General features: G+C 41.2%; 2 protein-coding genes across 5 annotated transcripts; one reads left to right on the forward strand and one right to left on the reverse strand.

Annotated features, from left to right (window-relative positions):
- The first annotated feature begins 233 nt into the window (after positions 1-233).
- On the forward strand, positions 234-11,797 carry LOC117555088 (FYN-binding protein 1). 4 transcript variants are annotated; one of them, XM_034229791.1, is made up of 20 exons: positions 234-503; positions 990-2,167; positions 2,307-2,437; positions 3,542-3,733; positions 3,820-4,102; positions 4,189-4,316; positions 4,686-4,714; positions 4,850-4,884; positions 5,061-5,223; positions 6,027-6,186; positions 7,171-7,309; positions 7,391-7,425; positions 7,505-7,589; positions 7,750-7,784; positions 9,192-9,261; positions 9,349-9,420; positions 9,623-9,642; positions 9,855-9,888; positions 10,326-10,432; positions 10,522-11,797. In XM_034229791.1, the coding sequence occupies exons 1-19, from the start codon at positions 495-497 to the stop codon at positions 10,411-10,413; spliced, it is 2,886 nt and encodes a 961-aa protein (XP_034085682.1). In that variant the 5' UTR covers positions 234-494; the 3' UTR covers positions 10,414-10,432; positions 10,522-11,797. The 4 variants fall into 4 exon arrangements, with proteins under 4 accessions (XP_034085682.1, XP_034085683.1, XP_034085684.1 ...); XM_034229792.1 differs by having other exon boundaries at positions 10,525-11,797; XM_034229793.1 differs by having other exon boundaries at positions 9,626-9,642.
- On the reverse strand, positions 11,743-25,802 carry prkaa2 (protein kinase, AMP-activated, alpha 2 catalytic subunit). The gene is made up of 10 exons (XM_034229795.1): positions 25,353-25,802; positions 24,026-24,167; positions 22,862-22,955; positions 20,167-20,311; positions 19,148-19,235; positions 18,719-18,943; positions 16,755-16,917; positions 16,173-16,511; positions 15,957-16,083; positions 11,743-15,028 (listed from the first exon to the last, which is right to left on the reverse strand). The coding sequence occupies exons 1-10, from the start codon at positions 25,450-25,452 to the stop codon at positions 14,781-14,783; spliced, it is 1,671 nt and encodes a 556-aa protein (XP_034085686.1). The 5' UTR covers positions 25,453-25,802; the 3' UTR covers positions 11,743-14,780.
- Between the last annotated feature and the right edge of the window lie 1,162 nt (positions 25,803-26,964).

Here is a 26,964-nt window from a genome sequence, read left to right on the forward strand (position 1 = left end):
CACACCTATATTGTTAGGATTCAGGACTGTGGCAAAATCACAGTGGATATTTAACAGTTTTAAGAAAACAACTCCAGGTGCGAGGTTTCATGACAGTGACTCACATTTGCGCGTAACACCGTGCCAGCCATGCAACATTCCTGAAGGATAAAAAACAACAATCCTAGCTATTGAGAGTCACTGCGCTGCTCTAAATGCTCAACCGGGGCTAAGACCCGTTTGACGAGACGGGCTGTTTTGTGAAGATGAGTGTCAGTATTCCTACTCAACCTCATTCCTGCCCCGAAACCATCTCCTGTGCGCAAGGGACGCACACCAGTCTCGATCAGCACGGAGCAGAGACGCACTGAGTTGGCACAGGATTTATAAAGCGTTAAAACGGTTAACTGTGTGATTTCTTTGCGCATATAATGAGAAGCTGATGAAGGAACTCACTGGAGTTAACTTACTCGACTAAGAAAGAATTGTGACGTTTCGGTGGACATTTAGAAACAATGGATCAGGTATGTGGCCCTTTAATATCAAACATTACGCAAAGTGTGTTTAACTTTGCTTTATGTTATCATAATGATACTATTTGCAATACTATTATAACTTATATTGTGTAAATATGTGTAATCTTTCTTCCTGTCATAATGACATATATAAGCTTTGACTGAGTTAGTGTTAGTACAGCAGACTAATTGTCTGGCAGCTATTTATTATATAAATACGGGCCTCCTATGTGTTTGTTGAAACCCCCATACAGGCAGATCACTATCAGGTCGGAAATACTTGTAGATATGCTAATGAGTAAAACAAAAGAAGCAATCATTGTTATGTGAAGGGTAAAACATGGCCATGATTTCAATCTTCATCTTAGCTAAGCACCACACTATCTTTCATAACAAGTGACATATTTTTTGTGATAACAAGTAAACATATACTTTCTGTATTTGCCTGAGCGTAGTATTGTACATCAGCTTTACATTGTTTGGTCCTTTCCCCAGGAGGACACGCTGGACTTTAAGGGCCTGATGGCCATGTTTCAGGAGGAAGAACTTATTCTGAAGCAACTGAAGAGCAGACCTGCCCTCCCAGACAAACCTAAAAGTGTCCCCCCTCCCACGAGTCCCTCTCACTTCCTCCCTGCAGGAGCACGCCCCTCCCTTCTGACCTCCATCAACCAGACCCTCGATGGGAAAACAGTTAATGCCCCCAAAGTGGTCTTCAAAGAGGATAAGAAGCAGAGCAAAACGCCTCTCATCTCTAAGGGCAAAGACAAGACTGAAGTGAAGCTGAAAAAAGCGAAAGACAAGACAATGAAAGGAAGCAAAGAGAAGCTTGAAGAGATTTCAGAGGATCTGAAACCGAAGAAAGTGAAGAAGCTCCCGCAGCTCCCTGGAGCATCTAAGGGGAAAACGGCTGAGCTGGTGCCAGCCGCACCCCCACCTACAGGCACAGTGTCAAAGAAGAGGGGCATCCTGGATTTCATGAAGTCAACAAAAAGAAATTCAGCGGAGGTCCCTGAAGATCAGATCTTAGACTCTCCCACCTTAGGCATTACTGGACCAGCGCCACTTATCCCAGTACATGTTGACTATGGTGTTGTAGCACCTGATATTTCTGCCCCAAGGGCCCTTCTACCAAACATCCCCATCTTACCGGACTCAGCTGCTGTAATGGAAATAACCCCGCCCTCCACTATCCCTGCCTCTCCCGAATTGACCCCCCCTCCTACCTTTGTTCCTGATATCCCAGATCTCCAAGTGCCAACCTTGGAGATTGAAACTCCTCTTGAGATGGAGACTCCTGCAGTGCACATTTCCAGGACTGCTAGTCAGAATGAAGTCATTCCCAATCCACCCAGCGATTCCCCAACCCCCCCACCCAGTCTTGCCATCTCTATTCCTTCTCCAGTGGCCCCCACTCCTCCTCCATCCCTTCCTGAGCCTGAGATTGCTGCTGAGGCTTGTGTAGAGGCTGTAAATATATCTGCAGTGGAGACGCCGCCTCCTCCTCCTCCTGGAACAGACCCTCCATCCATTCCGTCGTCTCCCAAAGCTGAGCGACCCATCTCGGCCCTCTCTGCCCTCTCCAGGGCGGAGGATATGAGCCCAGCGAGAAAGATGTCTCCGGTTGACCAGAGGATCTTCAATGCGCTGGAGAAGGCACGCAAGAAGATTGGGTAAACAAAACAACTTTCTCTGTGCCGAAACATAATTAAAACAACTTTTGAAACATTGTTCAAGTGATGGAGGGTATGACCAACTGTTCAGCTGATTCATGCTATTTAGTGGTTTTCTAATGTGTACATCTGATTCTAGCCAACCGACGAACCCCACCACATCCTACTCCATCACCACACCTTCTGAAGAGCGTCCACCAAGTCCCACCATTTCCCTCCCAGATATACCACCCATTGATTATGAGGGAAAGCTCAACAGCTTGGACCACAGTAAGTCTACACAATTTACTGTAGAGTTGTTTTCCTCTTTGTATTATTTTCTTATGGAGTGTTTCTTTGAGTTTTAAACTGTAAATGAATGACACAGAAGCATATCTAATCATCAGGGAGTACTGTCAACTACATGACATCTTTACTTAGTGTAGTGTCTCAGCTATACAGAAAAGCTGGTATGTATAGTATGATTTATGCTTTAGGATACCTTTGGAGAAGTAACTTTCAAAATTCAAACACACACACACACACACACACACACACACACACACAGAAAGAACATTCCTCCATTGCGTCAGTGACAACTGAGCAGCAGGCAGGGCAGAGCACACAGGTATGTCAGCTATGAAGGTGAGGAGGAGCGATGTCAGGAGTCCATCATTGTGACAGAGTTGAACTGGCAGTGCATAATGAGGAGTCTGCTGCTGTGTTCACAGTGGCTTCATTAACACAGAGCGTATTCATTGTGCATGTCGCTGCATGTATCAATTAAAAAAATCTCATGCTGTTAACTATTTCCCTATCTGTTGTCACTTATAGTAAAGTAATACACTTGTATATCTATGCTAACTCTCAGTGGAAAAAGCTTTTTGAGTCTAAATGATTGCCTTTTTATTATCAAAACACCTATTTGTAATACAAAGTGATAACATTTTAAGGAAAATGTTGCATTATAATGAGAAGAAATGGTTAAATTAAATACAATTGCACCTTTCTAGGACTAGTGCCATACTAAGTTCTTTGGATTTAAAGAAATGTGTTTAAAATAAATTATGTTTCTTAAAAGGTAAAGTTACACAGAGATTTTTAAGGTCTGCTATGTGTTTTTTCATTAGCTCTGCTCTGGCCTAGTTCAATGACTTCTGTGAAGTGTTTAACTGGTTTTTTCTCCTAACAACAACATAAGTTACTCCACTTTCTCTTGCCTTTCAGCTGAAATATTTCACCCTTTCAATTCATTGTTTTTAAATGCTGATCCTGAAATGCAGATACCATTTTAATACAATACTTTGGGAAACCCAGAAATTTCTGACAAATGAGTCATACATGGTACATTAATAATCGTGATCATGTATTAACATGGGGTCATGTTCTTTGCAGGGCAAGCCTCTCCAGCATTGGAAGGTATCACTGAGGAGGGGTCGGACCCTGTCCCAGAGCTATTGGTGGTTCCCCCTCCTCCCCCCAAACGGCTCCTCCCAGACCCCGAGTCTCTGGGAGTTGCTCCAGAGAAACCCCACAGACCTCCCTCTGTCAACCTGAGGGAATTCATCCCTCCTCCTCCTCTGGAAGGTAATGGTCAGCATTGTTACCCTTACATTGTGAAATCAAACTCATACACCACGCCTAACAAGTTGATTATATCATCTTATCTACAGAGATCCCTGCTCCTCCTGAATTCTCCGAGGCTGACCCCACAGACATCCCAGAGTTTGATGATGTGACCTCAGATGCTTATCCTCCAGAGCTGCAGGTGCCAGAGTGGGGGGATGGGGATTACACCGGTCCAGAGACTCCAGATCAACAGAACTTGCCGGAGTTTTACAGTAACGGGGCGACTCCACCTGAAGCTGAGGTGCATGCATCTCCAACGTTTGTAGACGATCATCCAGATGATCGACTATCAGGATTTTCCTTCCCAGTCCTTCAGGAAGCTCCAGGGTAAGACACATGAGTGACCCCGTGCTCTCTGTTTCAAAATACTTGTTTGTCTCTGAGAACTTAGATGTCATCCTTTCTCTTTTCAGGATTTCTGCTGAAGGTCACAACGATGTGTATGAGAGCACAGAAAATGTCTACGAGGACATCACTACGTCTTCGGGCAAAAATAAAGCAAAGAGTGACGGTGGAAAGAAACGCAAAGGACCCCCAAAGAGTGAGCAGTCTTTTCAGTTATCATATTAGTAATAAGATATTTGGAACACCAGATATAATTGCATCGGTCATATAACTTTGATACGACATATAATTCCCTTTATCAAATAAACATAGACTGAAAGTTCATATGTTTTGCTATATGATGCCTGCATGCATGAAGTGTGACATTTACTGTAACTAAATCCTCCTATTCTAAAGATGGAGTATTAGCATTCATCCATTCATTTAAATGACAAATACCAACACTATACCAACATTTCTTAAATAAATACCAAAAAGAAGTGTGATTTTATCTTAAAAATAGACCAGCTCATTGCTTGTTATCAAAGTTGACTTAAAGAATTATGAACCTCTTTATTTATCACAGATCCATATGCTGAGGCTCAACAAGAAATAGTAAGTAGCTTTTGTGAGAATTTGCTTGCCTCCGTCTGAAGTCACTTTTAAAATAAAAAAGACGTGAGATAAGTCATGCTGTTGGAGATTCAATGCAAGTTAAATAAAGCCTTAACTCTTTGTTGTTGTTTACAGAATGTAGAGAAAATCAAGACGGGCAGGTTCGGCAGGTAAGGCCATATGCTTTTTTGACCCAGTTCATTTTCCATCTCGATTTCCCCCCAGACGATGTTAGAAATAAGAATTCGATCTGCCTTTGTTTCCCTCATAATCTCCTCTGCCATTTAAATATCCTGCAAGGAGTCCCTTTCAAACACACTGATATAACTCATTCTCTCCTCTGCAGGAACGAAAAGAAAGCTGAAGGGCCGGATGAGAAAGAGCTGAAAAAGAAAGAAAAGCAGCGACTGGAGAAGGAGAAGAAGGAGCTAAAGGAGAAACAAGAAAAGGAAAAGAAAGAGCAGAAAGAAAAGGAAAAGAAGGAGAATGAGATGAAGAAGAAATTCAAAGTGAGTGCTGTTGTTTTGACGGAGCAGGGAGGTATGGCAGGTGTACGAGCGGTGGGGGAGGGTGGGGTATGTGTCTTGGCATACAAACCTGTCGGGATTCATTCCTCCTGGTGGAAGAGCCGTGCTGAGCACCATGAGCAGGCTCAAATGGAATGTCTAAACATTGTTTCATTGTTTTTTTACGACAGACAATATATAGTCTGTTCTTTATTATGCAATGTACTGTTACCATATTCACACAATAACTTTCTTCAGGATCTAGTGGGTCCTGCATACGTTCGAAAGCTTTGAAACAAATGGTTCTGACCAGACAAAGACAAATGGATACATTTGAGTTAGAACTAGCAGTACAGAGAGAAACTATCCAACTCGTTCTTGAATGTTACTATAGTTACATAGTGGATCATTGAGCAGCTAATGGACCAGATATTTGCCTATGAAAACAAAGTTAAAATAAGAGCAAATATTGAACAAAAAAAACAGTTATTGCAGGTTTAAATTCAAACCCTTTATTTTTTACTGCAAACACTTTGACTTGTGATAACAGGAAAAGCACAGGTGGAATTGGAAACATTAACTATGGCTCAGTGCACCATTAAGTCAGTCCCTCTAAGTGGGAAACCGTTCATGTTAATAATAATAATTACACCTGTGCTTTTCCTTCTGGATCATGTCAATATATCTGCTGTGAAAAAGATCCATTAAAAAGTTTGATTTTGTTTACATTCTCTGTAGAAAGTCTCTGTAGTTTGTTTGCATATACACATATATGTGAGGTGTTAACCTGCCGCTGTATTTGTTAGATCACAGGACAGGAGGACGCCATCTACGAAGCAACTGTAACCGTGGCGACCAAGGGACGTAAAAATGATCTGTCCGCCAACAGCGGGGACATCATCAGCATCATCAGTACAACCAACTGTCCCAAAGGGAAATGGCTGGCCAGGGACAGCAGCAACAACTGTGAGTTTTTAATTAAAGCCATGTGTTATCATCAGCATTTTGTTCAGCTAAAGGGTAAAAGGAGGAACAAATGGATTAATGGAAAGTCAGAGAATAACATAATAACTTTACAAAAGTGTTCGCACTGAAAACTTGAAATACTGTAATTGTGGGATTAAACCAATAGATTACACTAGGCAGGCCCATGTAGAAAATTAGATTCAATGCTCCGGGGCTATATGCTACATAATTAAAATCGAATGAAAATGATTTAAAACAAACCAAGCACAGCTAATTCTGTCGATTTGGGTCACATGTGTCAAACTCAAGGCCCGGGGGCCAAATCAGGCCCTTGGTGGATTTAATTTCGGCCCGCAGGATCATTTTTAATTACTATTAGATCTGGCCCGCCGGTATATTGCACGCACACCTTCACTCAATCCTGAGGGTTTCTTCAGCTCAGAGTCTGAGCCCAAACATTGATGAACTAGCATCCAAGATGAGATGCCAAGTATCTGAGCTAGCATCACAGAGCAGCACACTGAGTTTAATGGATGTTTCCTTCTGCACTTTTGTTCTTGTGACAACAGGGCATGTTTGGTGTTTTCTTTGAGGGAAATTGATTTTTTGAAGCTGTTGTTGGCCTGTGGAAAAATGTAATCATAAGAAATGACTCCGGAAAAGCTGCAGATAGAGGCATAAGAAATGAATGTGACTGATTATTTAATGTTTAATGTTGTTTTTATAGGCAATAATTTAAGCTTTGTTAGTTCCAGGTTTAATATGTGCAATAAGTTAATTTCAATAAGTTCTGCAATAAACATTGAACCAGTCCGGCCCTTGACTAGTACAGATTTTTTTATTTTGACCCACTGTGTATTTGAGTTTGACACCCCTGATTTATATTGATCAAATGAAAATGCACACACAGAAATGATCAACAAACAAACAATCACATTCCTTGATTGTGTATCACGGCACTGACCCTGTGTGTGTTTGTTACAGACGGATATGTTGCCGTGGATCATGTGGAGCTGGACATCAAAGAGATGCTGGAGCTCGGAAAGAAGGCGGCCATCTCTCGCAGGGGCAACAACAACAACATTGTGGTCTCAGAGGAGGAGGTTACCAGCTCGGGGACCAGGTAGGAGGGCACACTCCCTCAATCATTCTTCCTCACACTGTTGGAAGATTATTTATAGCTGTATTTCTCTCTTTTTCTCAGGGCCTCAAACCACTATCCATTGTCAGCGGAGAGCTGTAAGTATCTTGCTGTTCTTATTCATGAAAACTGTGTTGATCTTATTCTGCATCAGTCTGATGTTGATGTTGTGTGCAGTCACAGATGACAGTGAGGAGTGGACCGGTGACGAAGAAGAACCCACCTCCCCTCCTCCTGATACCGCAGATCCACTGACTCCAATGTAAGTCAGGATAGATCTACATTATGCTTTTGATTGATATTACATCTTGAGATAGAGACCTATCAGCACCATTGACACTGATCTCTGATAAGTCATCGCTGGCTACACGTTCAGTTTCTTATTATCAATGCCTTGTCTTGTCAATCTGTTTCCTCTGCAGGGGCCACAACAGGACACTCTCAATGCCAGATATGGGTAAGACATTTAAAACAGGACTTTCTTCAACACATTGTGTTCCTAGCTTACTGTTTATACTTAACAATTAGTGATGATGTAAGGCAATGTGTGACTGGTTGTGTTATGTACCACACAGTGTGACACTTGTGTTTCTCATATGGTGTCGACCAGGGCCGGCCCTCGGCATAGGCAGTATAGGAGAATGCTAAGGGCGCATCAACCCATAGGGGGCGCCAACAATTAAAAAAGTTATAAATAAAAAAATAAAAATTCCCGATTTTGGATCAACAAAGTACATCTTATTATCTTATACTAACAGAACTACGCCTATATTGCGTACAGCGCCCATAAACTATGGCACACACCCCCCCCCCCCAAAATCAAGTTGAACTGCCCCAGCCGGTTTATGTGGAATTGTTCTTTTTTTGAAATAATGGTTTTAGTGTGCAATTATAGGTTTTAATTTTGTATTTGTGTTCATTTTAAATACATCAAACTCCCAAAAAACGTACACAGCTTCTGTGTGCTTTTATTAACATTGGAATTTACATCGTAAGCGGCCGCGGGGGGGGAGAGCTTTAGAGAGCTCTCTCCTGAAAGACTGAGCGGCTCTGATAACCTCAGCTCAGTGAGGTAAAGGCACACCTTTATATGATCATTATAGTTATAAAAAAAATAAGAGAATAGGTGAAAAACAGGTATAAAATAGTATATGACAGTACAAAAAAGTTGTTATTAATAAACAACAATACAGTTTGAAAGGGGAGTGATTTGTAAAATATCCATGAAGAAAAAGAAAATCTGCTTACAGTTCTGTTTCATATGGGTGTTGAGAGATGTATCCATAGATCTCTTAATGTTGCTCTCATATGCACCAGATTGATGCTTTTAACTTCAATATTAAAAAATCCGGGGGTGCATGCCCCCGGACCCCCCTAGAGGAGGTGGTCCCCCCCCCATTTAAATCATTATCAAATGGATAGGAAACTAAATACAGTTGCACACATCTTGTGTCCATATCTTTCTGTTTTGGTGGTCATGCCACAACCGTGCACGTGCAAGTCATAGTGAGTGTCTGCATTTGGGGGGGGGGCAAGCTAAAATCTGGTGTCGACACTTGTTGTATCTCCTATCTTGATATAAGTGTGCAGATACAATAGAGAAGCGATGTCATGTCATCAGGACTTTTTGTCAAGCTACTGGAATCCCACTCCCTTCTGTACTAATCATCATTGAAAGACTCACAGAAGTCTCATTAGCAGAGGAGCAGGTTGTTTGAGTTCACAGGAAGATATTAGTAATTCAAGTGTGTTACAATGACTCCAAGGTTTAGTGTCTTCAGTACCTGTGTGCTTATGATATAATTAATGCAATAGGTCTGTGTTGTAAAGTTCTCGCCTGTATTTGTCTTTTTCATTTTATTAGGAAACAGAGATCTAAGCATAAACCACCAACACAGTCAAAGTGACATCAGCGGAGAGGGCACACATGACAAGTGAGTTTACCTGATTCTCTCTTACACATATATACTTCATTGTATATAGAATAGTATTTGACTCTTTTATTATTCATTTTTCATTAGAGCAAGACATGAAGCACTTCAGAAATTGGCCACATTTTTCCATGCACCAAAACCTGCCGAACCTGCTCCAAGGTAGGCATGAAGCACGAACTGCACATCCGCTGTACGCACACGCGCACACACACAAACACACACACACACACACACACACACACACACACACACACACACACACACACACACACACACACACACACCACACACACACACACACACACACACACACACACACACAAACTGTGTTTTAATTGTTGCTTTTCCTTATTTTTTACAGCAGCATTGAATCAGAGACAAGTAAGTGATGTCTGAACATCCCTGATTGTTAAATATAGAAACATTATAAAGTAAAATGACTATGTGTTTGTATAATAATGTCCAACATGATAATTTCATTTTATAAAGTTTATTGTGAATACCTATAGTATTGGTTTTTTAAATAAAAATCAGTTTATCCATCTATACCATTTAAAAAGCATTAGATTTGACTGAATGTGTTTCCATCACAGGTCCTGTGCTAGTGGAGGAGGAAGAAGATTCCCTGTAAGTAGAGTTATAAAACACACACACACACACACACACACACACACACACACACACACACACACACACACACACACACACACACACACACACACACACACACACACACACACACTCGTGCACAAAGGACAAAGCTAAGGTTGTGCAACCTGTAGACAGAAAAGTTTCCTTCCTTTTTGCCCTTTGTATTATTCTGCTGAGCATGACATTCTTTGTTTGTTGTTTTGTTGACAGTAGTTATCTTGTGTCTGGTAGGATAATGAGTTGATTCCATGTACTGGACTTTTTACAAGGAGTTATATTCATAGTCATACTGATGTTACCCTCCTTTTTTCCTGCTGGCACAATAACCCACATTGCAGCACCTCATACTGAACTGTAAGTTTCTGGGTTGTGTTTGGGCATGTTGAATAATTAAAAATGTGTTTTTCTTACAGGCCTGAAGTTACTACATTAGATTTTGATCATCCTGACATGATCATTTTACCTCCTCCTGACATGTATGCTGATCTGACAGTGGAGTAATTCTCATACTGTAAACAAGGTAAGAATAAATCGCCTGTACTCTCTCGTCACTACATGACATCACTGTGCACTTCACTTACTGACACATTGTTTTTCTGTTTGTAACAGCAGGACAAAGAGCAGCCAGGCAGAGGAAAAACAAAAACAAACATGTGTCCATACTGTTATTGTGCACACTGTGACCCGTGTCAGTCACCCAATACTGTGACAGTGTCTTCATCTTCCTGACTGTGACCTCGTTTACCTGGTGACGGCATTTATGGATCAGTATGATGATGAAGAGCATCGAGATAAGGAGATTTCTCAACAAGCGATACACCGTCTCCTCAAACTGTTTTGTAAGCTCTCCGTGTGAAAGCAGAGGGACCTGGTGGCTCTGTATGACTTTGAAAAATTGGACCATTATGAGCTGCTGATCCCAGGAAAAAGAAGTACAACATTTTTCAAACACACCTCATGCGTTCGAAAATGTTCACACGTCATGTGCAAATAACCTAAATAAGGGGAAGACGATGGAAAATGTAGATTATTCTCAGACCAGTTTAAGAAAACAGTGTGACAGCAGACATAGGCAGTGAGAACAGGCAGATTAGTTTACTTCTCATTTTCATTCACATTCCGAGAAATCACTAGTCAGGTTATTCCTCAGGATAATCTAGTTAGTTAGTGTCCAATACACTTGTTACCAGTTTACAGTGTTGGTAGCAAAGGAGTAAATGGAAGTATAGCTTGTAGACATACAAATGAATAAATTACATATATAAACTTACATAGTTCTTTTTTTACTTAATACTGGGCTAGTCAGTTCTTCCATGTGTTTTTGTATTATTGTTGTTTTTTTGTACATGAGTATCTTTTCTACTTCTATGTACCCCTGTTAGTGTTGTTAAATATCATTATGGATTATAGAAGTGCATATGTAACTCATGTCATAGTATTTAAATGCTGAGCTTTAAAGATATTATGTATAATTATCTTTAATGGCACCAATAACCATGGAGGGAAATCTAAAACAAAGACCAGTTGCTATGTATTGTTCACAGTTGCACATTCTGGAGGGAAGCACAATCCATACACTTTATTTTCTTTCTTTAATTTTTATGGAGCGGATGTGTAGCAGGTGTCACTTTTATCTTACCGCCTTTCTTCTACGACTTTCCCTGAAGCTGATGAATACCAAGTGTTATAGAAAGACAAAGTGGTGTGATGATCACCTGAGGTCATTTTTGTGAGTAAAATGTTGTTTGTCAACATCTAAGGGTGCATTTTTGTCTGGAAAAAACACCTATATAATCCTCTGTGATGGTGTGATGATTTAGGACAAAAACATTTTCCTTTTATATGTTGCTTTATTGTTTTTCAATAAATACTCTTCAAGTTCAAATTATAACAGCAATTTCATGCAGTGCGTAACAAGAGAAATCCAAACCCCAATCAGACAGAGACAGGAAGAGAAGCTGTGACAAACACAGGCTTATACATTTTCTTTCCCAATAACCAGTGCGCGCACACACACACACATGCGCGTACAACATACACAGGTGTATTTAAGTTACTTATCATAAAAACCCACCACAGATAAGAGTATTTGATTCGGCCCCGTCTGTTTCCCAGCTTTAAACACAGATTAGAGTCTAACTACTAACATGCCACTGGTAGTTGCATACAGTTGTAATGTACAGTGCTGCATCTGACAGTAAATACTGGTTATATCAGGAAAAATACCCATGACCTCTCCAATGCAGAATCAGATGCATAATGGGCCAGATGTGATCCTGATGTGAACCGAGTCGCTCACTAAACAGAAGTCATTAGACACAGCAGCACTGGAGTTTAATATAGAGGTTTGACATCCATTGTTGTTTAAAAGCTGTGTGCAGTGGCATGTGTCTGGCAGCGGGAGCACATCGGAGTATATTCAGTGTATGTGACGCCACAGACAGGAAAGGCAACCACACAGGACGTAGAAACAGGATAATGTAATAAAGGGATTTAGCAGAGGAACAAGAATGTGGCTTTCACTGTTTCAACCAAAAGCCTTCACAGTGCTCTCATAAGGCAATTTGACTCCATTTTGAGTTTGATGCAGACAATAATCACTCCAATCAACAAGTAGAGTAACCAACTCGTCCTACATCAAATTAAGTCCAATAAAGTTATAAAACACTAACTGGTTGAATAGTCAGCGATGTGTGTAAACCTCCAACGTGCCCAAAGTTTCTGAAATGTTTTCCCGTTAATCTCCTTTTTAACTTGAAAAAAATAAACCCCTGCCTGCTACCCCAAAGCCTGTGAATATAATGATGGATAAAAAGGTATAACACATTACGAGGGTGTGTAATATATTATATATTGGCCATTTTGGAGTTGTGTTACACCTGTCTTAAGTAGAGTGCTTACTAACCCCCTACATATTTGACTGAGAACAGTAGAAAGGCAACACCTCTATGAAAACAAATACGCTGCTCTAAAACCAAGGAAAGAAACCGAGAGAAAGACGGACAGGAGGATTTATCTGAGCAGCATCAACTTTCACTTAACATGCAGTCTGAAAACATAGGACAAGAAACAACAGGTACAGTAAAGCTTATGTATCCACAACAAGGCTGTGATGCAATACAACACTAAATCTGCAAATGAGTTTTAAAGTGCAGACGAACAGACAGCTCAACAGTAGGAACACACAGAGGACAGCCCCAACACACAGACATCACATTTTGACACGACTTTCTACCAACTTTAAAGTCACTGCAAAGATCCTCCAGACAAAGAACAAGAAAGTCATGTGACACACTCATCTGATCTCCTCTACACACACACTGGCTCATGCACACACTCTCCATAAACACATGCACAGAATGACTGTGTTGCATTCTTTAAGGCAGCTGGAAAAAGGTTTCTGTGGCTCGTCCTGCAGCAGATACACACCAGCTCACATGGATTTATCATCTTCTTCTCATCGATTGTCATCATCACCTCATTATCTATTCGTACACACGGCTAATTAACTTTATTACTTCTAGAATGATTAGTAGCCATTTTGAAAATTGATTGACTTTTGTAGTAATTTATGAAGTAAATATTAATATGCACAGAGAAAATCTATTCTAGACCTCACATTAGGCGCTTATTGTTGATGGAATTATTTCTCCTTTTAAAAGGCCTAAGGGGAATACTTTGTTTTTGATTGTTATTAATTGTAGCCTAGCACATGGCTTCTTTCTTAGCTCACTGCTTATCTGACTGACTGCCATGTTTTTCAGTTATATTCTGTACATGCATGACTACGCAACATTAACGCATTCATTCACTTAAATTAAGTGTAGAGTGTGTGTGTCTTTTCTTTGGAATATCAGAGAATATCATACCTATGCACAGTCCGTTGCTTCACAACAATAGTCAGATTATGGGGTGGTTGTGTAAACTCCTGTGAGATGGTGTGTATCTGTGCTTCAACACTGATCAGTGTTATGCAGAGTATTATCGCCCGACTATCCGGCTGTCTCTCCAGGTTCATTAATCTTCTACAATCTATTCAAAATCAGGATAAACCTCTACGTAGATTCTGTGCTTAAATACTATAATAGTGCCTAGATAACAATCTTTCAAAAATAAATATGGATCTGATATCTAAATAATAATCTATTTTATGTTGTATAAAGTCTGTTATTTGGTATACCTTGGCCAACCTTTCCACCCACGTTATACGATTGCATTATAAATATATTTTTTACATGAAGAACAAAAGCAGTTTACAAACCATATAATATAAAATCTGAAATAAGATTTTATATGTTTTAACTTTCCCTCAGAACACAGATTCAATGTAAAGTTTATCAACCAGTGTCTTGATCACTATATAAGACAAATATTAAAACTGACCTCTGATCAGTGGCTGGGGCAAACTCAGCAGGATCAGTGTATTTTGGGCTGATGACAGCAGTTAATAACAGATTGAAGGTGTTTGTGGGAGTAGTGACATTAAACTTGACCTTTGCAGACTGCAACCCGACTGAGCTGTGCCCTAATGCCTCTCTCTATGCCGACCAGTTCACAGACTCCACTCCCAGGATCAGTTTTCATTAGCTGTGGCTGGATGTTTAAACTCTAAGACTCTGACCCCATGACTGTGTCAAAACAAGAAAAAAGAAAACTAATTATCTGCCTCTCTGAGAAAGGCTTCCTCTCTATGTCTCCTTGATCTGAGGTGACAGCCATTCACCCTTCCAGTCCAGTACCACTGGAGCTGAGATGGCGAGGAGACAGAAAGAGGAAGTCACTCCGAACCTCTACACTCCCTACATCCCAGATCAGCATTTGGCTTTAAATCCCCACTGACACCCAGGTGGCAGCGAGGTGAGGAGGTCTCAGCGTGCGAGCGTAGTGATCAAACTGGCACACATTTCAAAGAAGTCCATGGTGTGTGATCCCTGGCGTGAGGTGAGCAGGGGGGAGGGGCCAAACAATGACCCCGGCAGGGAGGAGCTGAGCAGCTGCATGTCCAGCGCCGGGGTCGCCGAGTCGATGCTCAGTCTGGGTCTGTGCAGTCCGGCCGTGGAGCCCGACCTCTGGGGAGTGGACGACCCTGATTTACCTGCCGCCTCGATGATGTCATCTGGGGTGATGAGAGAATCAGATGATCAGAGAGGTAATGAGGTCAATGTGTTTGTATAGCGATTCTAAAATGATATAGGAAACGTTTTTTGTCTGTTGAATTCAAATGTTTAACGTGCATCCATAATGCAATTACTGGATTAATTATAAATCACAACCAATTACTCTCATGTTAAAATAAATTCAAGTACTCTAAAGAAAAATGATTAAATTGAATTTGGAATTTAGCCTTTAAAGTGGACCTATTGTGCTATATTGGAAAAATATATTGTAGGACCATACCTATACAAAACATGTCTGTGAAGTTTGACATTTATATGATTTGACGTCATATCGGCAGCAAATCTGTATCCGCTCGTTGTACCCCTGTTTTTAAACGATTTGGGTATTTTCAGACGCTGCGGGAGTTCCCCGACGCAACGGGGACACATATTTATGTATAAAAGACATCAAAAAGTGCATTTTGCAGGATAGGTCCCCTTTAAACAAGGCAAATTCAATCTTAAAAAGAGAAGATGAGAATAAGGCAGAGGTAGAGGACGGTCACGATCTACTCAGGATAATTGGTGGTAAATATTTTTACAATTGTTTATGTGTGTAGAATAATCTAACGCATAGGAAAGCACGGCATATATACATGACGAATGAAAAGATGCCTTTTGTGCTTGCGTTTGTAAAAGAGGTGGCCTGCGTAGGCTGCATCGTAAGTGCAAATTGATGCTTAAACAAGTACCAGAAGTGCACCCTGCATAAACACTCAGCTAAAGCAGATTTTAGAGCCGTGAAATTAGGGCAGACAAATTGAGTTGCAGTGTAGCAACATTGTGAATGCATTTGCTATCAGAGAAGAAAAAATTCTTTATGATGCAAATGTTCTTTCATTTAGGTATGCATTATTCCAAATGATAGGTGTTTTGTCTGTCACTAACCATCGATGCTTTTGAAGTCGAGGAGGTAAGATCTGCTGTCCACCTGGTACAGCTGCAGGCTCATTTTCACCAAGTTTCCTGTCACTGGATTCTTCCTCCGCACCCGCAGGTGATATGGGTTCACCACCTTCAGAACATAAAACAGACCATGTAATTCATATATACGCCTTTGTAAATACTGTATGTATACGTTATGTGTAAGACACGTCCTCTTACCTTCCAATCAAAGCTGAGGGTTCTCATAGCCCTGTACACTTCAGCCATGATGTCGTAGGGTCTGCTCTGACTCCTGATGCCGAGGTGCCACTTGGCCTTCTTCACTGCTAGGGGTTTGGGCCGGGTGGTGTTGAGAGCATCCAGAGAACAACGAGCCTTTGGGCTGTCGGCCAGGAGGGGAGGCATCCTTTCTGGGTGGGCTTTAACCCCGGGGGGCAGTGGCATGCCCTCTTCTATGAAGGAGCCCTGGGGAGGACTGGAGGCCAGGTAGAACTCGCTGGCCTGGGTCATGATGCGACGGTTGTCTATTATCAGGTGATAAGCTACGGACAGATGATCCTGCATAGACAGGGAGGAAGCACAGTCATTTAAAGACTAAAGAGATCATTCATTGAAACCAAAGGCAGACGTTGATGTTGGCTAAAGTAAAGTAAATAACTCCCAACTTTAGCGTCAAATATCTTATAACACATTGTTTCACTGCCAAGATCATGACACCAAATATATGGCTTCACTAAAGCAGTCACAGTTTAGTAAACAGAGAAAAGGCCAATTTATTTCTTTAAAAAGTGTCTTGTGTACCTGTGGATCCCCGCTGTAAAGGCTGGACACAAACTCTGTCTCGGTGCATTCAAACTTCTCGCATACTTCCCTGACGGCCTCCTCATCCAGCACTGACGAATCGTACAAGGGGTCCTCGGGGAACAGGTAGCACGGCAGGTCCTGCTTGAACCACTCGTGTTCCCTAACAGAGAGAATAACCGTCAGTTATCAGAAAACCCAACCTAATGTCATCTCAAAATGTCACAGTATGACATTTAAGCTTTCATGAGCTCAAACTGTTGTTAAACACATCAGGCTGTTTTTGTAATCACTAGGGATGTAACGATATACCGAATATCGCGGTAAATAAACGTCCCAATACCGTCGTGAGACTGACAAAATCTACCGCGATTTTTTTTTAAATTAATTTTTTACAAAGAAATTGTTTTTTTAAACACTTTTTTTGTTTTTAACCTTTATTTAACCAGGTGGTCCCATTGAGATCATCAATCTCTTTTTCAAGAGAGACCTGTCCAACATGGCAGCAAGTAGGTTACAACATGAACATAAAACAACAGAACACAAAAGGACATCATATTTACAGGGCTACATTTACACACCTAGAGACATTGATAAGTACCAACAGTATATTTATATCTCGCCCTGTCAATAAGCCTCACCTTCTTGGCAAAAACTGTATTGTTTTTGAAGTGGTGGAGAGACAATGCACAGTTTGACCCACTGCTGTCACCCATGGCCAAAGCATATCTCTCCGTCCCACTGAGGTGGCGTTAGACTTTTTCGCTGTCCGTCATTTTGACAGACAGGATCGTAAAATATCCGTCATAATCCCTTATTACCGGGTCGGGTCTGAACAGAGAGAGAGAGAGCATGCTCGTGAACTGTCAACGGGGGGGGGCGGTGTTATGCCGTATGTGCATGCACCTCGCGGGAGCGCACACAGCGTAAAGCAAAACCTCCCAGACATGTATTGATCTGTACGGCAAAGTATGGTTTGGAAACTATATAATTTCCTTTTGAAGGGCATGCATAACACGGCATAACACCAGAGCCACGCTGCGGGGAAACGTTGGCGCTGTTCCGAGTTTGTTCTAATCTGTCAAAATGACAGACTGCTTTCAGATTTTTCCGTCATTGTTAAATAAAATATTCGGTTAACGCGACCACTGCTGTCCCAGCAACATCAGTACCAAGCGAGAGAGTTTTTTCCAGAGCAGGGGATATTGTAAATGCCCAAACATCCCAGCTTATAAATACCTGGAAATGTGGACATTCTCATATTCCTAAAAACCTGTCTGATGATGCTGAGTGAGTGACTAGTGAGTTTGAGTTGAGTTACTTGAAAAACTAAAGTGAAACTTGATTTATTTTATTGCAGGGTCTGATTATTAAATGTTTATTTGTGAGATGCAGTGGCACAAAGAAAATGCCTACTTTGTTTGGTAGTACTATAGGTACAAAAACACTGGTTTTCTTGTTCCAGTCTGTTACTGTCACTTTGTTTTTGACACTTTAAAATACTGCTATCCTACTAAAATGCTGTACAAATGAGATTTATTATGTAATAAAGAAACATTTTCCTTTTTTTTTTCCTTTATTATTCAATATCACGATAAATACCGTACCGTGGACTTGTTATCGCGATATTATCATACCGTGAGTTTTTGGTATCGTTACATCCCTAGTAATCGCACTTCAGATGGGGGACCTTTACCATTATAGGCCAAGCACTAAGATAAGAGAAAATACACTTCTGTTTGATGTTAACTTCAATTTTCCCACTGCTTTGAGAAATAAAATCTGATGACTGAAAATGCTGGGTTCTAGGCAATGTGGTGAAAAAAGCTGAATGACAAATGTTAATCAATCCTCAGCAGAGTGCAGAGACTAAAGCCAATGCAGCTCTTAACAATGATTTAACCTGTGTGACCATGGCAGGAATCAAGAGAAGATAAATGCGGCACACAGAGTGGGGGGAGCACCTTATGTCTTTGATGGTGGCTCTCTTCAGAGGGTCCACCTGCAGCATGAGTGTGAGCAGCGAGGCCACCGGGCGAGTCAGGTACTCTGGCATGTAGAAGACCCCTCCTCTGATCTTCTTGAACAGCGTGGGGACATGGTCATCATCGAAGGGCAGCGTGCCGCACAGCAGGGCGTACAGGATCACCCCACAGCTCCAGATGTCCACCTCTGGGCCGGCATAGAGCCTGACAGAGCCATGAGAAGACGTGACAGGTAATCAACAAACATTTTATATAGTAATATTAATATAAGATTTTGTTAAGGGTTTTATTTATGCTTTTACGACACCAATGAATTAGTTCGAGTTCTGTTTGTGAGTCTTCTCATTTTTCTCTCTTCAATCCCATGTGGGTTAGGACACACACACACACACACACACACACACACACCTTCCTGAGATGACCTCTGGAGCAGCGTAGTTGGGTGAGCCACAGCTCGTCCGTAGGAACTCCCCATCTGACATCATGTTCGACAGACCTGTTGGCCAAACGCGGGATAAATATATCAGATGCATATTAACACCCTTCAGTGTTTACTCTGACAATAACACAGACTAATGAAACAATCCTCTATCATCATATTATTGCTATTGATCCTTTGGTTAAATGAACATGGCCCCCTGACAGGGAGGGCAGAGTTTTACGTTGAGGGCACGGCTGATATCTTTATCCTCATTTACCCGCCAAGACTCTGAGCTCTAAGCACAAAGCTCATCTAATTGGATGAGCCTGTCTCTGCCTGCCAGGGCCTCTGTCAAACGCTAAACACCAGACAGTCTGTGAAGTGCTGACCTTCTCTTTATCTTTTAGCCCGGTTCCTTTAACACTCCCTCTCCCTGCTCTCCAGTGTCTGTTGCCCTCAGCCAAAACACTTGCTGTAAGCCCCCACGATTCCTTCCCTATCAGATGACACTGGGCCTCAAGGCTTCCTGCCAGACATGATATGAGACCTGGCCGTTGCTAGGGGACCTCTCTGCAGCCCACACACCCTGCTGTGCACATGGGCCTTAGTGTGTTTGTGAAAATATTTCTCTCTTTCATGGTCTTATTGCCTCGGGTACAGTCTCTTAACAAATCAGCCAGAAAAATCATGCCATAACCGATGAGAAACTGTGCTCAGTGAGAAATAAATGTTCATTTACTTATGAGGTTAACAGGTGCAAGATGGTGATTTCACACTTTTGTATGAGTGTATAATTAAGTGTATGACTTATATAACTGCAACCAATGTTCTCTTGCCTCTAATCAACTTTCCAATTGCTCTGCCACAACTCTGCCTCTTCGTGTTTCTTTTTTCCCCCATGAAAATATTTTGTTGTGCTTTCTCTCTTCTTAAATTCCCTAACAATTATTCTGCTATACCAATCCTTTTGTCTCTCCTTTTAACTGTAAGTCTCTAGGGTTCCTACCAAAGTCAGCTATCTTGGCGTTCTTGCTGGCATCCAGCAGGACGTTCTCAGGTTTGAGGTCTCTGTGGACCACCATGTGTCTGTGGCAGTAGTCCACAGCTGAGATAATCTGCTGGAAAAGACGCCGAGCTTCTGTGTCCTCCACCTGAAAGACACAATATGAAATCCACATGATCGAACCGTGAGTGTTTTTCTGATTGTTTGGTAAGAACGTTGGATAAGACGTGTTGTTTTGAGCAAATGTATCATGTTCAGGGCTGGTCATGAGGTTGTTATGGCTCATGGCCCAGGTCCAAATAGGATTATTCTTTTAAAAATAAAGACAGTCCCAAGAAGAGATTGTCTTTACGTAGATGTCTTACGTGTGCTTGTTTATACAGTGGGGCAAAAAGGTATTTAGTCAGCCACCAATTGTGCAAGTTCTCCCACTTAAAAAGATGAGGCCTGTAATTTTCATCCTAGGTACACTTCAACTATGAGAGACAGAATGGGGGGAAAGAATCCAGGAAATCACATTGTAGGATTTTTAATGAATTAATTGGTAAATTCCTCGGTAAAATAAGTATTTGGTCACCTACAAACAAACGAGATTTCTGGCTCTCACAGACCTGTAGCTTCTTCTTTAAGAGCCTCCTCTGTCCTCCACTTGTTAACTGTATTAATGGCACCTGTTTGAACTCGTTATCAGTATAAAAGATACCTGTCCACAACCTCAAACACACTCCAAACTCCACTATGGCCAAGACCAAAGAGCTGTCAAAGGACACCAGAAACAAAATTGTAGACCTGCACCAGGCTGGGAAGACTGCATCTGCAATAGGTAAGCAGCTTGGTGTGAAGAAATCAACTGTGGGAGCAATTATTAGAAAATGGAAGACATACAAGACCACTGATACTCTCCCTCGATCTGGGGCTCCACGCAAGATCTCACCCCGTGGGGTCAAAATGATCACAAGAACGGTGAGCAAAAATCCCAGAACCACACGGGGGGACCTAGTCAATGACCTGCAGAGAGCTGGGACCAAAGTAACAAAGGCTACCATCAGTAACACACTACGCCGCCAGGGACTCAAATCCTGCAGTGCCAGACGTGTCCCCCTGCTTAAGCCAGTACATGTCCAGGCCCGTCTGAAGTTTGCTAGAGAGCATTTAGATGATCCAGAAGAGGATTGGGAGAATGTCATATGGTCAGATGAAACCAAAATAGAACTTGTTGGTAAAAACTCAACTAGATGTGTTTGGAGGACAAAGAATGCTGAGTTGCATCCAAAGAACACCATACCTACTGTGAAACATGGGGGTGGAAACATCATGCTTTGGGGCTGTTTTTCTGCAAAGGGACCAGGACGACTGATTCGTGTAAAGGAAAGAATGAATGGGGCCATGTATCGTGAGATTTTGAGTGACAACCTCCTTCCATCAGCAAGGGCATTGAAGATGAAACGTGGCTGGGTCTTTCAGCATGACAATGATCCCAAACACACCGCCCGGGCAACGAAGGAGTGGCTTCGTAAGAAGCATTTCAAGGTCCTGGAGTGACCTAGCCAGTCTCCAGATCTCAACCCCAAAGAAAATCTTTGGAGGGAGTTGAAAGTCCGTGTTGCCCAGCGATAGCCCCAAAACATCACTGCTCTAGAGGAGATCTGCATGGAGGAATGGGCCAAAATACCAGCAACAGTGTGTGAAAACCTTGTGAAGATTTACAGAAAACATTTGACCTCTGTCATTGCCAACACAGGGTATATAACAAAGTATTGAGATGAACTTTTGTTATTGACCAAATACTTATTTCCCACCATAATTTGCAAATAAATTCTTTAAAAATCAGACAATGGGATTTTCTGGATTTGTTGTTCTCATTGTGTCTGTCATAGTTGAGGTATACCTAGGATGACAATTACAGTATAGGCCTCTCTCATCTTTTTAAGTGGGAGAACTTGCACAATTGGTGGCTGACTAAATACTTTTTTGCCCCACTGTATGTGTGTGTGATTGTGGAATACCATGCTTTACTCTAAGTTTAAATCTCAAAGAAAGTTAAATGTGAGTGAAGTAAATATTAAAATTCGTATTGACAGAAAAATAAAATTGTTGTCAATCAAGTGTTCATGACTCATAAACTATAAATCATATTACTTGGAAGGTCACACGAATAGTGAAAGGAAAAGTAAGCTAGCTGTAATTTAGACAGTATTTAGCTGTCTCTGCAGAGTAGGAAAACATTCATAGTTCTAAAAAAAATGCTAATACAACTTATCCTAAATAACTATATCTCTATAGTCAAAAGAAAGTTGCATTTAGCAGTGTTTATGACCCTCAATGAAACACTGATACAAGTATTACTTGTTTAGAACACCTGCCAAATAAAACAAATCCTGTAAGTGTTGTTAAAAAAAGGTCACATCACCTCAGACACTGCTTTCCAACGCCATTACTGTGTATACAACTCGAGCTGTTACTACAGGACTAACTATTTCTGTAATGCAGTGTCCCCTGGGACCTAGTCGATGAGGATAACTTGAATTTATTGAAGGGAAAACACATTGAGATGTAGCAACTGATTTTGAGGGGGCCCTATAGTAACCTTTACACACATTTTTAAAACACATACAGACAGAAACATTATTAGAAATCAACATTTAAACTGCAAATACAGACAGCTTGAGCACAACAACTAATAAATGCAATATCTTACCCGTCCATGTTTGCAGATGTAGTCAAACAGCTCACCGCCAGAAACATACTCCATGACCATGAAGAAGTCTGTGGGTGTACTTATCACCTGGTACCTAAAACACAAACATATGCTTGTATTGACATCTACATACTGTAAGTTAATGAACACTTCTGCCTCTTTAACATCCTATCCCTACATGTAATATAACTATAAACATGTCAATAGGCTATTATATCATGTCTAGAGAAAATGTATTTGCTTCAAAACACAAAAGGAAGAAATATAAAGAAACAAATGCAGAGAAAGCGAGGCTACGCTGTGATGTATGACTGCTAAGGGTAGGCATTATTTCATAAAGGTCAGGCTTAATACAATGCAGGCCCAATCTCATGAGTGGTTGCTCTCAGGAGATTCTGTACTTCATCACAATCTGCTTTATTCCTGTTTAGACGAGTGTAGCATAACACAGCCGGCACCTTGGGCGGAAATGCACAAACCAAATCACAATTTCTCTCTTTGTCTGTAATACATTAGGACACTTATTCTTATTAGTTTCCTTTCATGCTGGTTCCAACAAAAAGGGCCAATATAGCAAACAAAGAGGCGAGTGTCCATGCAAGCTTCTGAGCCTAAAATATATGTGTGTTTGTGAATGTAAATGTTTGTGACAGTGTTCCACAGCACTCAAGCTCATATATCTGCACTAGCTTACAGTGTGTCAGTGGACTAACCCTTACCTAAAAATAACACAGATTGTTTGGAGAGAGACAGAAAGACATGGACTGACAAGGAGAAAGAGGTCAGTGAGAATGAAGGAAAGAGAAACAGGGAACACAAGGTCAAAGAAACAAAAACACAAAAGCCCAAGACATCTGGGAGAGGACAAGGATTTAGTCATGAAGAGATAATAGCCAATTCTGGATTTCTGAGCTAACCAGAAGTGTGTGTGCATTGATTTTGTATTGGCATTTCTGTGTTCTACCTCCTGGGAGCCCTGTGGGCATGCTCAGTACTGCACAAGCAGCTGTAGTAAACAAACAGGAACATGCAAAACATGCCACAACAGAGAGAACACAACATAGCAAAAGGGCCACATTACATAAGCCCCTTATTTTCAAATATCTGTTATCTCTCTGTCACTGTCAGCACTTTGAGCAGGATGTGTCATCTGTCTGCACTTACAGCTTGATAATGTGTGGGTGTCTGAACAGTTTGAGGTTCTGGATCTCTCTTTTAATCTTCCCGACGACATCGAGGCTGCGGAGCTTCTGTCTGTTTAGGATCTTTACAGCCACTTTATGACCCGTCAACTGATGCTCGCCAACTGAAAACAACAGAATACAGATATGAAGCAGATGCAGCAGGCAGATAAAAAAACACATAGGGACTCACAAGAGAGAGGAAAGATATATGTTAGGTTTGATTTGGATTATCTGAAGCACCGTGGGCTTCAACATGACAGTATATTACTGTTGTTATTACAATTATGCAAACAATGTTTTGCTCTCTTATTCCTTATCTGCTGGCCAAGTCCTTGTTTAGGGAGTTGGAGCTATCGGCCTGACTAAATCTTTGTTTTTTAAGCTGTTTTTTCATGCTTGATGTTTGTATGTATTGGATTGCAGTCAATTGATGGGTTAGTTTTTCTCAGTTTATCATTGTTTGTTTTTACATTTTTATTTCTATCTTGTGTATTTTTTCATTATTTGGATTGAAGGCAGTATTAAGTAGTCTATGCAACTAAAAACGTGTTTTGTAATATGTAAATAGGTTTTAAACTGATGTCAATTTAGATAGGATTTTTGTAATAGTTTTGATGCTTGCTAGATTGCAAACAAATATAATAAGGGGATTATGATGTAGCCAAGACATGAGGAGGGTTGTCCCCAGCTAAACTAATACATCCCTTAACTACGCACACAAGAAACATGCTTGTTAAAGCTCACAAGGTCACGCAAAAAGTGAAATTAAATCCTATAGATAGCCCTCCAGTACGTAAGGTCTGTAAAAGGTTGTCTCGACTTAGTGGGCATTAGCAGGCCAACACATGTTTGCAATGGGATCATATAGCGGACAACCTACAGCGTTTATAAACATCTAGTCAGTGACAGTTAACAACATCATGCTCACACGGTGGGTTTCGGGCAAGCTGTAAACCGTGTTTTGATGCAACACGGGGCAGAAAACCACAACACAAACTTCTTACATTATTATAAGATAATGACTGTGCATCTTCCGTTAGCTGCTGACGTACAGGTAATTTCACCTGCCATAGCTGTAAAGAGTAGCCACAGCGGGGGCTTCGTGAAAGAATTTGACTTTCAAGCTGGCGGATTCTCGAAGCACATTTACGCTTTAAATCCCTTCTGTCACAGCTGGTAACCTTCGAGCTACGCTAACTGCTCAGTGACCAGCAAGTTCAACACGGTCCGTTCAGGGGGAAAGCTAGGTGACTACTTCATGTTTACTTCACACACAAACGCACACATTCACAAAAGCACGACTTAACTCTTCACTTTCCCGAAGGTTCCCACTCCGAGCGTGTTGCCGAGGATGTAATGGCCGATTTGTACCCTGCCTTCGTGTTTCTGTTGTTGCCTCTCTGCCATCTTCTCCGTTACCGACGGCTGGGCTCGCTCGGTGTGGAGGGTGTGCTGCCCGGCTGCCTGTGGTGTGCGCGGAGGGGCGGGGCACCTCAGTAACGGGAGGAAGCACAGGAGACTCTGCCCCGTTAAGCGCACTGTCCGCTTTTTGGTCAATATTGTAGTTGAAATAGGTAACTGTCTTTCTGGATCCCATATGCTATGGTAAAACACCGCTTGTGAGTCACAACCGGGATTATGACCCCAATAGCCAAACGGCTGTTCGGTGTGCGTTTCTCACGGTGTGGTGTCGAATTTTGCATCCCGGTTAATTTCCTTCCCTGATATATAGACAGTTCACACGACTAATCTGATTCACAACGGCAGCCCATCATTATTCAAGACACACCCAAACATTTACTGATGTTTTGAGTTGTAAATAATAGGATACGTGTTATATAAATTGTCATGAAAAGATTAAAATCCCAACATTTGCATACAGTGGCAGGAGATGTTTACGGGAGTGCAATGCATGATTGTAATTCTGCTGTTTGTTTTGGTTTTTCATCCAATGTCCATAACCAGAGCAGTGTCAAGTTTCCATCTCTATGGCATATCAATGTGTAATGACAGGGACATATTCATTGTTATTCTTACAAATAAGTGCTTTTTGATGTAGTTTACGTCCTCGCTGTGATTAGTCCACACAGAGTGCAATATGTAAACTTGTTTTTTGTAAAAAACTAAGACCCCAGTTTCATTTAAAGCGTTAATATGATGCTAACCTTTCATTAATTTTTTACAACAGATGGTGTTTGTGAAGATATCAAGGGAAATAAAGTTAACCCTCCTATTGCCTTCGTCCCCCCCCCCCCCCCCCCCCCCCCTTACTTTGGTGTTCGCGGTCAAATTTGACTGGTCCGGTTTTAACTGCTAATACATTAACACAAAAACCATTAATCATCACGAAATTTCATTTAACACCCTTTCAAACTGTAAATATTGTATTCAACAAAAGTGGTGATCAGCAATTGTATATGTTCAAATGTCTACTGTGAAGGATTGCCTTAATGCAATCGAATGTAAAACAAAAAAGTTATGATTGATGAAAGTAGTAAATCGGTCAGATTTGACCCGAAGACAACAGGAGGGCTATATCGAAGATGGGTTACTAACAAAAATGAAAGACATGTTAATGTTTGACCGCTAGATGGCAGTGTAAGTCAAATTTATAATCAGTATAACTCTTGGGACTTCTGCTGCTCTGTTGAGCACTCTCTGTCAAAGTGATCTGGCCACACCAATCAAAAGTCCCTGTTCCACTTTTCCTCAGAAAAACGAATAATGAAAAGGAAAAAGATTGAATCATAAAAAAGTATTTGTGTAATTGTACTGGCAGAATCTATAAAATCTAGAATTTCCTAATCGTTTTCGAAAAATCTCCCATCTTTATCAGCGTCATGTTAAAGATGCATTGACGAAAACACATTTTTAACATATCTCTACAATGTTTCATGTTTCTATTTTATTTCATCATTA

The sequence above is a fragment of the Gymnodraco acuticeps genome, unplaced genomic scaffold (genome assembly GCF_902827175.1).
Source record: "Gymnodraco acuticeps unplaced genomic scaffold, fGymAcu1.1, whole genome shotgun sequence".
In the NCBI taxonomy this organism is placed as follows: domain Eukaryota; kingdom Metazoa; phylum Chordata; class Actinopteri; order Perciformes; family Bathydraconidae; genus Gymnodraco; species Gymnodraco acuticeps.